General features: G+C 37.7%; 3 protein-coding genes across 6 annotated transcripts in view; all 3 read left to right on the forward strand.

Moving 5' to 3' along the window:
• Positions 1-2,815, forward strand: part of LOC104799624 (protein bem46) — a 2,965-nt gene extending 150 nt beyond the window's left edge. Inside the window, exons 2-9 of the mRNA XM_010522247.2 lie at positions 1-258; positions 594-629; positions 769-847; positions 955-1,009; positions 1,106-1,222; positions 1,562-1,726; positions 2,080-2,323; positions 2,492-2,815. Of these exons, the coding sequence (XP_010520549.1) occupies positions 21-258; positions 594-629; positions 769-847; positions 955-1,009; positions 1,106-1,222; positions 1,562-1,726; positions 2,080-2,323; positions 2,492-2,499 (942 nt within the window). The 5' untranslated portion in view covers positions 1-20 and the 3' untranslated portion in view covers positions 2,500-2,815. The remainder of the gene's footprint in view (positions 259-593; positions 630-768; positions 848-954; positions 1,010-1,105; positions 1,223-1,561; positions 1,727-2,079; positions 2,324-2,491) is intronic.
• Positions 2,816-3,566: 751 nt separating this feature from the next.
• LOC104799625 (calcium uniporter protein 6, mitochondrial-like) lies at positions 3,567-8,010 on the forward strand. 4 transcript variants are annotated; one of them, XM_010522250.1, is made up of 8 exons: positions 3,567-3,908; positions 3,984-4,689; positions 4,814-4,983; positions 5,178-5,264; positions 5,409-5,498; positions 5,678-5,777; positions 6,539-6,912; positions 7,400-8,010. In XM_010522250.1, exons 5-8 carry the CDS (start codon positions 5,475-5,477, stop codon positions 7,892-7,894), a joined length of 993 nt encoding a protein of 330 aa, XP_010520552.1. In that variant the 5' UTR covers positions 3,567-3,908; positions 3,984-4,689; positions 4,814-4,983; positions 5,178-5,264; positions 5,409-5,474; the 3' UTR covers positions 7,895-8,010. The 4 variants fall into 4 exon arrangements, with proteins under 4 accessions (XP_010520552.1, XP_010520553.1, XP_010520554.1 ...); XM_010522251.1 differs by having other exon boundaries at positions 4,184-4,689; XM_010522252.1 differs by having other exon boundaries at positions 4,625-4,689.
• A 1,051-nt stretch (positions 8,011-9,061) lies between these two features.
• Positions 9,062-9,541, forward strand: LOC104799741. Its single transcript, XM_010522382.1, has one exon. It carries the CDS (start codon positions 9,062-9,064, stop codon positions 9,539-9,541), a length of 480 nt encoding a protein of 159 aa, XP_010520684.1.
• The last annotated feature ends 2,012 nt before the right edge of the window (positions 9,542-11,553 follow it).

Raw genomic sequence — 11,553 nt, forward strand, 5'->3', positions numbered from 1 at the left:
GGGAAAGAGAGAGGGAGAGAATGGTGTCGTACGTGAGCGCGTTGTTGTACGGAGCCGGAGGCATAGTTGTAGCGGGAGTGGCGCTGCTCGTGGCGTTTCAGGAGAGGCTCGTCTACGTTCCGGTGCTTCCGGGTCTCACCAAGTCCTACCCTATCACTCCCGCTAGGCTCCGACTCATCTACGAGGATGTCTGGCTTCTATCCTCCGATGGCGTTCGCCTCCACGCCTGGTTCATCAAGTTCTTCCCCGATTGCCGAGGTCCGTTTCATTTCATAGGGCTTAATTTGACTTCTGCTTCGATTCAGCTTTCTCTTTCCTGGCTAGATTTGGTTTTGCGTGTTTGGGTGCTCTCTAATCTGCTGAATTTCGATGCGTTGAGATAACCCTTTTTCGTTCTTAGGTTCGGGTTTCTTTTTCTTTAGCTGGAACTTTGAGTTATTGCTTTTAGTATTTATGGAATTCTGTAGTCATCTTCAATTCTAGTGGAAAAGGGTGCAGCTTGTCGCGGAGATCAAATCTATCTTATCATGCAACACCTTATTTTGTGATCTCTTGTCTGGTGGTGACTAGCTTAGCTGATGTTTGCTATGCAGGTCCAACTGTTCTGTTCTTCCAGGAGAATGCCGGAAGTATCCTTTTTTTCATTATTGTGATCAATATGGGTCTTGGGAATTACACAAGTAGGAGTTTCTGTGTTGTATCTGCCCATTTTGTGTTTTGGATGGATTCTTTGCTTCTGAGATGGCCGCCTTAACTGCAGAACCATAGATATCGCTCACCGTCTAGAAATGGTCCGGATTATGATACAAAACTTGAGATGCAATGTGTTCATGCTTTCATATCGAGGGTCAGTCTCAGTTAGCTGAATCTGTTTAGACTTTGAATCTGTTTACGTGATGCTGCTTCTTGTTTGACCGCCTAAAATTCTGTTTGATTTGCTTGCCTTGTAATCAGTTACGGGGCAAGTGATGGCTATCCTTCACAACATGGAATCACAAAGGATGCTCAGGTTTCCTAGTCTCTGTACATTTATCCAAATAGTACTAAGCTCTTGGAATTGTTTCATAATCCTCCTTGGCTCTTCCATCTCATTTACTTTCGTTAGGCTGCACTGGATCACCTGTGTCAAAGGACTGACATTGATACATCTAGGATAGTTGTGTTTGGGAGATCACTTGGGGGAGCTGTTGGGACAGTGCTTACCAAAAACAATCCGGACAAGGTAATAATATTTAGCCATGAAAGTAGCACTATGAGTAGGGAGAGTTAGCTCATGGGTATATTTAGCAACATTGGGATTGCAATCTATGCTGGTAAATGTGACTAATGGTCTTTTCTCCAAATCGGCCTGACAAAATTATAATTTTCTAGATGCCTTGAGTAATATGCTTTTAACTGAATCCTTGATTCTTGTAAGACTGTCCGCTTAGTCAGTTGCTTGTTGGAGTCTCTCTATAGATTTTAGCCGATCCTTTTCTTTTTCAGGGAATATTTCTGCTGTCTATTTTTGGTTATGCTCTTCGAGTTGTTTGCTCATCATCTCCACTGGCTCCTTTTATAGGTTGCTGCGCTGATTCTGGAAAATACTTTCACATCTATTCTTGATATGGCTGGTGTATTGTTGCCCTTCTTGAAGTGGTTTATTGGAGGAAGTGGTTCGAAAAGCCTGAAACTTCTTAATTTTGTTGTTCGGTCTCCTTGGAGTACGATTGATGTCATCGGTGAGGTAAAAAAGCAGATTTTATTGTCTCGCATCATCTTCTTTTGTTTGGCCTCCCGTTCCTCTCTGTCATATAAATCACTAAATTGGACAGGTGCAAAGATGGTACTTTTGATCAGACAGAAAACTAAACTCTCATCTTAAAATCTTTGAAACTGCCGCACGTTTCCCCGTTTCTTTTAACTGAATGTTTAAATTTTCTGGGGATCATATATTGTTTGCTGTTCTGTGAACCTAATCAGATTTCTCGATCAATTAGTAAACCGATATAAGAAGAGCATGACTTCCTTGTTTACGGGTTTCTCTGTTTTTTCAGCTTTAAACGATCTCACGAAAACATGAACTCCTACTGATAACAGGTGAAACAGCCAATACTCTTCCTCTCTGGCCTTCAAGATGAGATGGTTCCACCATTTCACATGAAAATGCTGTATGCCAAAGCTGCCGCACGCACCGCTCAGCGCAGCTTCGTGGAGTTTCCTACTGGGATGCACATGGACACATGGCTGTCTGGTGGTGACATTTACTGGAAAACGATCGTGCAGTACCTTGAAAAATATGTTCCCGAGGCAAATGAAGAGAAATCAATCGAAAACGATAAAGGTAAACTCCTTTCTCTTGAATTTTGGAACTTGACATCAAAAAGAAAACCTGGGTCCTGACCAAAGAATCCGAATAGAACCAACAGAACTAGATCAATGGCAAATATCGGCTTTTCTTACAATACAGTATCTATCTGGATGGTGCTTCATGTTGGTCTTGTTCTTACAGGAAGGTGACAATCTGACATGCAGAATCTAGAAGAGACTTAGCTTCACTTGCCTTTCCACTGCAACCGGAAACGATGTATATGCATATATGTATACGCGTGTATATTGCTTTCTGGAGTTGCAGCTACAACGCAAGGGAACTTTTCTGGTGTTGTGAGCAAGAACTGGCCGGTTTCTCCATTGATGGCAACCCTCTTTAGATGAGACTATTCATTTGTATTATGTAGATGGTTGAGTTGAGACCAAGTGTGAAGATTTGGTTACATGATTACATCACAAATCGGTTCCATAAACTAAAACTATCCATAGAATTGGATTCTCATTATTTCTCAGTAAGATATCCTAGTATAAATCTAGTATATGAATAATTTTTTATATTTATTACAATTACCAAATTATGAAATTAATATTAAAAAATACAAAAATGATCTTATTTTTTATATAAAATCTGTGTTCACGTATTCAAAATTTATAAATGTTAATATTCGATAGATTAGGAAACAATATGTGAATTAATTATAAAGAGTTTTTTAATTTATTATAGCGTTCGTAATATTAATATAAAATTGAATTTTTCTCTAATTTTTTATCAATATAATTCAAAATTCAGAATTTAAATTTATGATAGTGTTCATAATAATAACTTAAAATTTAATTTTTTATTCATTTTTTATCAATATAATTCAAAATTACAAAGAGCTAAAAACAGGGAGTGAAACATCATAAATAATATATATGGATATACGTATATATATAATGGTCACTTTTCGTTGTGGGTTTGCGTTTCAGAAGGAGATCAACGGTCAATCTTCGTTGTGGACTTGTGTTTCAATGGTGATGATTTGAGAGAGAGTAACAATTCAAAATATGAAATTAATATTAAAAAATATAAAATGGTTATGATATCCCTTAAAGTCTTAATTTTTTTTTTGTATAAAATTTGTATTAATATATCAGAAATTTATAAATTTTAATATCCGACACATTAGAAAACAATATGTGATTGAATTATAAAGAGTTTTAAAATTTTTATCAATATAATTCAAAATTACAGAGACAGCAAACGGTCATAAAGATATACGGTCACTCTTGCCTTGAGATCAGCGGCGATTAGGGAGAGAGAGGAACAATAGGAGAGCGAAAACTATAAAGAAGATGCCATAGACGCCGCAGAGAAGAGCTTGCCCCATTCAATAGCTGTGTCAGGGGTTTTCTAGAGAGAGAATTCCGATTCAGCTTCTAGAGAGACAAATTCCTAATCCCTTTTTTTCGTCGTCTGTGTTCTTTGCTTCTTCACAGGTCTCTGATCTTCGTCATCTGCTCTGTTTACTTGTTTGGATAATTCTGAAACGACGCAGAAACCGGTGCAATTGTTCTCCGATCATTTACCCCTCGTCGCCTGGGAAGGACTTGTCATGGTAATCTTTAAAATCTCAAGATTTTCGTTGTCTTCTTAAAGATTGCTTCTTTTGCTTTTTTGGTTTCTTCTTAAGGTTTACGGAGTGATTCTTTGGATTCTGGCGGGTGAAGGAAAAGGTTTCATTCTGATTTGTCATTTGTTGGTGGAGATCCTTTCATGGGATCTATATTTCGACGTCTAATCATTGATGGAACTTCTTGTTAAACGTATTACTGGAGAATGAGAAAAGTGCGATTCCTTTTGTTAGTCATCTCATCTGATTTGATCTTTTAGGGAAAATGGAAAAAGATGGAGAAGGAGGAGAGGAAGAAGAAAACTCAGGTTCTTGAATCGGTTTACATGATGATGATGATGATGATGAAAACATGGTTGCCAATGAGAAGGGATACTACAATAGTTATGCATATGGGATATGGTTGGTTTTTCTCAAAGGAAAGGTTGCTCCTTTAGGTGTTATGAAAATTAAATAATTTTTTTTCCAATAGTTCAGGGAAACATTTGAGGGTTACAGAATTTCAGAGTTTTCATAGATTGAATTGATTCTTTTTGGTTCCATTTGGTAGCAGTACATTGAGATTTGCTTAGTGTCTCTATATGATTCTATCTACTTTAATTTCTATCTTTAGTTTCTCCTTACCTGCCTTAGATAGTATTTCATAATGAGGTCCTGTAAGCTTATATTACTTGATTGTTGATCGTTCCACTACTTATAAGCTCGATGGAGTCGATGATGCTGAGGAAGAGCAATGGATATAGTCGGTATCAGTGAAAAAGAAGAGGTAAGCCTTCCATTTCGTCTTTTTTAAGAATAGCATGCTTTCTGCTGTAAATGTCTTGTTGATTATTCTGGCAATCCCTTCCAAGGAGCAAGTTTTAAAGTTGTTGCTGCAATCCTGCTTTTAGGTAATGTTGAATTTGCAAAAGGACCAGAGGTGGACTCTTCGGTTTTGAAGGATGAGAAATCAAGATACAAACATAATAAGGCTGAGCTCCTTAAGTAAGTGCTGCTTATTAGTTTTGAGCTGTGTTGTATCAATTTCACCAATGAAAAGGCGCAACAGCATTTCAACCAGGTCAGTTGGCCTCTTACTATGTTGCTTTTTAATGTATATTGTCGTAGTACTTGATATTGACATATAATTACCGTATTTAACATGGAACGAGAAGAATATACCAAAGAAGAAATCAACAGGAGTTACATAGAATTTGCTGATAACAAGGATCTGTTTGTCACTGTCTTCTTATCTCATTTTTTTTCATAATGCAGTTATGCTACTGTTGTTATGCTCATTTTTCGGCATATGTTTATGTCTAAAGCAAGTGGATGAGTCATTAATCTTTTAGATGAAACATGGTATATGCAGCTGGAACTTACTGCAGAGTTTTTATGCTTTTGTTCTGCCTTTATGCATTAGATGTCCATTGCATTTCTATTTGATGCTAATTGCTTCTCGCTGTATGGATGTTTCCGATGTCAACACATGAAACATTTGCTCAGAAGCTGTATCAAACATTCAAAAACTGCAAGCGGAATAGCAAGCCAAAGCTATATTGAACCAGTTTCATGATATCACATTACGCTGGAGAGGTAAGTATCTTTCAAATACTGTTGCATGGACTGTTAATAAAAAAAATGTGAATACTTAATTTGGAAGTTTGTTGACAAAAAGGGAAAAAGGTAATAAAAGTGTTTTAAGAGGTTTTTGACAATATAGTTGGTCAGTTTATATACTTCGTATTAACATCCTCTCTTTCCTTCTGAAACAGTTTGCTTGTCAGGCTTGCCTGTATCTTTACAAGACCAAAGATTATGTGGTGGCAGAGCGTCAGAACATCGCGACAGCTTCCAGCGGTCCTTTCATAACAGGTTTATTTCCCTGTCTTCCGGAAGAAACATCAAATAAAACCAAGCGTTCTTCCACTGTGTCACACTTTAAGGAAAATTGATGCATGTTCCTTTTTCCAAAATCGAAATAACCGGATCCAAACATAACCGAACCAAAACCCGAATAAATTACTCCCGTTTGGCCTCGTATTTTTCAAGAGGACAAGTATTGAAAATTATAGTTTGTGAGTGTTTAACCATTAAATGTGATGAAAGTAATGAAAATTATAATTTGTGATAAAGTAAAAAAGGCAGCGCAAATAATTGAGAGGTGATGTGAAAATAATTATAGCATGCCCCAAACCACACAAAGATTCCAATATTATGTCACAAAATAAAATGTGAAACATTTAAAATTCTTTAGTGTTTTCTAAACTGGAAATACTAACACTTTTCCTTCACAAAAGTTTTCTACTTTAAAATTTGATTATATTCTATATTTGATTATCAAAAAAGTAGTGAGAAAAGAACATAATCCAAGCTATATAATTTACTTCTTACATAGACAACTAAGAGTGGAACAAGAATCTTTCTAAAAAAAAGACGAGCATCTTGTTTTTTCACAAAATAAAGTTTTCGTATTAACATGCAAAATCCAAATTACGAACTCCAAACACATTGTCGGATACAGTGCAAGAGACTGCGTCAAGAAAACGAGTCGAAGTTTTTGGTTTCCTCTTCGTCTCGATCCTATTTTTTTGGATTCATACTTCGGTTTTTTTTTCTATCGAAAATCCCCATAGGCCGACCAGAAATTTCTGGGTTCGTCGTAGAACGAGAAGAGAGAGAGATGTGGACGGCGGGTCTTGTGAGGCGAACGGTGGGGTTGACCGCGAGCACAGCGTCGAGGCGGTGGTGCAGGGGCATTACGGCGGAGCCATCTCCGACGCCGGAGACGGCCAAGAAGCATATGAGAATGGAAAATGTGGAGGAGATGAAGAAGAAGCTTCAGAGTGTGGCGGAGAAGGAAGTGATGGCTTACAAAGACCTTCTGGAAGCTTCTGAGAAGATGGGGATTGCCAATTCTCTCGACGAAGCTCGTGCCTTTGCTCGTGTCCTCGACGACGCCGGTCTCGTCCTCATTTTCAGGAACTCAGTCTACCTTCATCCCGACAAGGTTATATATATGTATGATATATCCTCAATTGGTTTCCTACGTGTTTCTTTTAGATTTGGAATGTCTGATCTCGATCTCTACATGTTCAAATTTTTTCGACCAGATCATCTGATCTATTAATTAATCCGATCTCGATCTTGTGAGGATCAAACTTTTTTATCAGATTCGGTTATTTCGGTTTCAAAAAAATTGTATCCGGTTTTTATATTGAATTTTTCTTAGTTCTATCAATTTGATTTCGATTTTTATTGATAAAAATACTTATTTTTTAAACAAAATTTCAATTTTTTCGATCGTTCTTGATCCAATTCGCTTCGAATTCGACTTTTTCAATCTTAAAGAAATTATAACAATACAGATTATTATATCCGTTCTGATTTGGTAACGATTATACAATCCTTGATGAGGCAAGTGGCGATGTCACCTCGTCCCCGATTGGGTCTAACCCTAGTTTCTGTCTCCGGTCCCATCTTTTTGTTTCGCCCAGGTCGTGGATCGGATAAGGAAAGCAGTACCCCTCGCGCTCACACCCGAAGATGATCCAACGAGAGAGGAGTTTAAGAAGCTCAAGATCTTGAAGGAAGAAATCGACGTCGAGGCTCATAAACAGGTGAGGAGGATCCTATGGTGCGGCCTCGCTTATTCCGTGGTTCAGGTCGGAGTCCTCTTCAGGTTAACTTTCTGGGAATTCTCGTGGGACGTGATGGAACCCATCACGTTCTTCACCACAGCCACTGGTTTGATCGTCGGCTACGGCTACTTCCTCATCACTTCGAGGGATCCGAGCTATCAGGACTTGATGAAGAGGCTGTTCCTGTTCAGACAGAGGAAGCTGCTCGACAAGTACGGCTTCGACGTCGGGAGATTCAGAGAGCTGGAGACGAGGAGATGCAGCAGACACGGGTCGTGCCATGCCTCTGCTTCCATCAAGAATCGTGTGGGGTTGGATCTTGATTTGGACGATGCTTTGCACACAGATTGATTGATGATACCCTTTTGATTTCCTTTTATGGGAAGATGATTAACATGCTTTATAGAGATTGAATCCATCTTGTTCAAAGATCTCACAGCTTTATAATTATTTTTTTGACATGCGCATATTATTCTTTTCAATTTAGTCCATGATGTTAAATTAAATAATTCCACTTCGATTTTTTTTTTTATAATTCGGAAGTTCTCCCAACTTACGACCCAAAAAAATCTAAGTGAATGGATCTCTTCAAACGGAGATTTGAATTCAGGTTATAAATGACGTTTGTTTTATCTTTTATCAGTTTAGTTAACTAATCTTGGATAAATTTACGTTATTTTATTAAGAAATAACCCAAACAATTTAAACTTTTCATGGTGCATCTTTCATTTGTAGAATCGCATTACTGTGTATCTGGTAGGCAATGTAGGAACTTGTAAAATAGATTAAATAAAACAATGATAGAGGCATTGCGATGAAGTTTTTATTTAACCTTTCTTTATTTTTATTTTAAAAAACATCGGTTAAAACAAAAAAAAATGTTATTATCACAAAATTCTGAATATTTCGATAGAAAATATTGGCAACAGATTTCTTATGATCGTGATGAAATTGTGATTCTTTCAAATTTCGCGATTTAGCTTTTTACCGAATTTGAAGGCCGTTGCGATTTTCTCATGCGTATAGGTAGCTTCTTCTGCAAGCTATCATTTTTCCCAGTTTTACATTTGTTTTTATCATTTCCTTTTTTTATATATGTTTCTTTTTTGTTGTGTCTTCATCTGTTTCCTTTTCTAATTAGTTATAAGTTTTCCTTGATTTGGTGATATAGTCTATACATTGGATTTTCATGACTGGTGGAAATAAATAAATAAATCGGATTTTCATGGCAAAAAAAAATTGTTTCTTTGATTTATAGTATTTATATTGTAAATAATCTTTCATAAAATAATGCTTAATATAGATATCAGTATAGACTGAAAATCAAGCAAAAAAAATATTAAAGAAAGGAAAATCAGACACAGCCTGAACAAATAAAAAGAATTTGACAGAAAAAAGGAAAGATCATGAGTTAATAAAATTACAAATTTACCCTTCACGACGAGTCGCCAACCGCCTGAGATCTCAATAAATAGAGCGCTCGAATCAAACGGAACGAGAAGAATCTCAACTCTGACGATGGCGACTACCGAAAGATTCCTTCACCTCGACCACCCCCAACGCTTCCCTCGCGATCGTTCCATCTCCTCCGGCGTCCGCCACTCTTTCTCCGCCTCCGTCTCCGGTCATCCAAAGCCGCCGCTGCCACGGCCACGTCCGACGTGCTTGTGCTCTCCTACCACGCACCCTGGGTCCTTCCGCTGCGCTCGCCACCGGAGATCTGCAATCGGCGGTGGCAAAGCCGTAACCACGAAAGCTCCGAGTCCGAGTCCGAGTCCGGTGCCGATTCGCGAGTTCGCGGTTACTGATGGATTGAAGCTTCGTAGATCGGCGATGGTGAATTCGCTGGCGAGGATCGGAGGAGTAGAAGGAGAGGTCGCGAAGAGAACAATGGCGGCTCTGTCTCGACCTCCGTCGTCTCAAAATCTCCGGCGTCGCTCCGAATTCCGGCCCCGGCCAAGCCGGTTCTCCGTTATGTGCAGGGATCAGGGTTTATGATTTTTTTTTTACATAGATTTTTTTTTCTTTCATTTATTTTGCTGTAAAGAATGTTTCGGTCTTTCTTTAGCGATATATCTACGTGTGAATGAGTATCCAAATTTTGTCGATGCCCTTTTTTTTTTCAGGGAACAATTTGTTATTTCTTCTTTGGATTTTTTTTTCCCATTTGAATCCGAATATATGCAATGCCAAATATCAATTGTTTGGCTATTCGTTTACATTTTTATGATAACATATTAACGTATGAACTAGACGCAATGAACAATCTAAGAGATAATTCTATCGGTATTATTATGTATTAGGGTTTATAGTTTAGTATGTGCATAGTTAGCATATCTATAAATCAGGGATATTTTTTTTTGTTTATATGATAAATTTATAGTTTTGATAAAGTGAGAGTTTCATGCTAACACAATCAATTCGTTAATTACTGTCAAATCAATACATAAATTCTAACTTCGATATATATAACACTGATAGTCTTAGGTTTCTGTTAGAAATCTAGAGGAAAAACAACGGAAAAACGAGAATGAAATCGAATCGAGGGACCGTATATCTCTTCAAGGCGTGTAGACACTTTCCTAAAACCGTTATTCCGTCCGTTACGAGCAAGGACTACCGGAATACGATTCTGAGATACAATGAAGAGAAATACGTTCTAGAATTGCTCGCACAGACAAGGAAACGTGAAGAAGAAGATGAACAAAAGCTTTCGGGAGAGTTTTTGCAAGAAACTTCCGAAAGTGCTCTCAAAATCTCTCAAAAATCGAATTAATCTCGTTACCAACTTATTCTGACGTCTTTAGTATATAAACACCAAAGAACATCACCAAAAGTTGCAAAATCTGCAGTTATTACGCGAAGAATCGCATCAGTTCGTATATAACTGTCATGTTTCGAGTTACACTTGACACAACATGAAGTACTTCTCACAGACTTTTGACTCAGATCGAGTTCCACATGACACGGGCCGTGTCAAATTTCTGTGCAACACGAATTTTTTCCTCAGACAATCAACACGGTCCGAGTTAAATCTAACACGGACCGAGTTACATTTCTATAAAGAAAATTTCGTTTTCGTCATGAAGACGGAGTTCTACTTCACCCGATTTGAGGTATACCTCACTCACAAACCGAACAACTTTACTACCAAACACATATGTGTTTCACCGATCTATATTATATCATTTACGAACATTTAACTCCTCCACCATATCCGTAATACATATAACTATGAATCTCTTGAGAGATTATTAATAAACCCCATTCATTTACTCTAAAAATACCAACAATCCTCCACCATTTTTAGAGTAAAATAAACAATGGACAATCAAGCAATTAATCATTCATCTTCACAATTCTGCTCATAAATGAAAGTGTCTTTACGATTGAACTTCTACTTAGTGTAATATACAACAATAGACTCGAATTCCGTAGGTGTCGCTAACGATTGAACCTACGTAATCCTAGTTGAGCTACCATGTATACACACACACAGAATCAATACATTTCCATGTATATCTTGACACTATATTGGCCATGTGTCCATATCCCCTTCACAAGCACATAGATGTCGAGCCACCAACATCTTGAAGCGGCCACACTTCATGCTCGCATAGGTGAATTCTTTCAAATCATGCTCTGCAACAAAGCACTTTGTCAAAGAATTCATTAAGTATAAAACAACCTCTTTACGTTGCAAACCAAGATGCTTACCTCGGGATGATTTACTTCTAAGCATCTACAACCACATATTAGAGGATTTAACTCATTGAACTCAAGATCTAACGTTGTATTAGACGTTGAGTTGAGATTCCTCTAATTGTGATTTAATCAATAGGCCCAAGACCCATCCCTATAGTCATTTTGTGCAATATGTCCTTCGACAAACCCTTGGTAAGAGCATCAGCCAAGTTTTGTTTCGTACGCACAAAATCCACCACTATGGCCCCGTCTTTTATAAGACCATTCACATAGCTATGTCGTAAACCAATATGTCTAGACTTCCC

Source organism: Tarenaya hassleriana, unplaced genomic scaffold (assembly GCF_000463585.1).
Source record: "Tarenaya hassleriana unplaced genomic scaffold, ASM46358v1 Cleome6, whole genome shotgun sequence".
Lineage (NCBI taxonomy): Eukaryota > Viridiplantae > Streptophyta > Magnoliopsida > Brassicales > Cleomaceae > Tarenaya > Tarenaya hassleriana.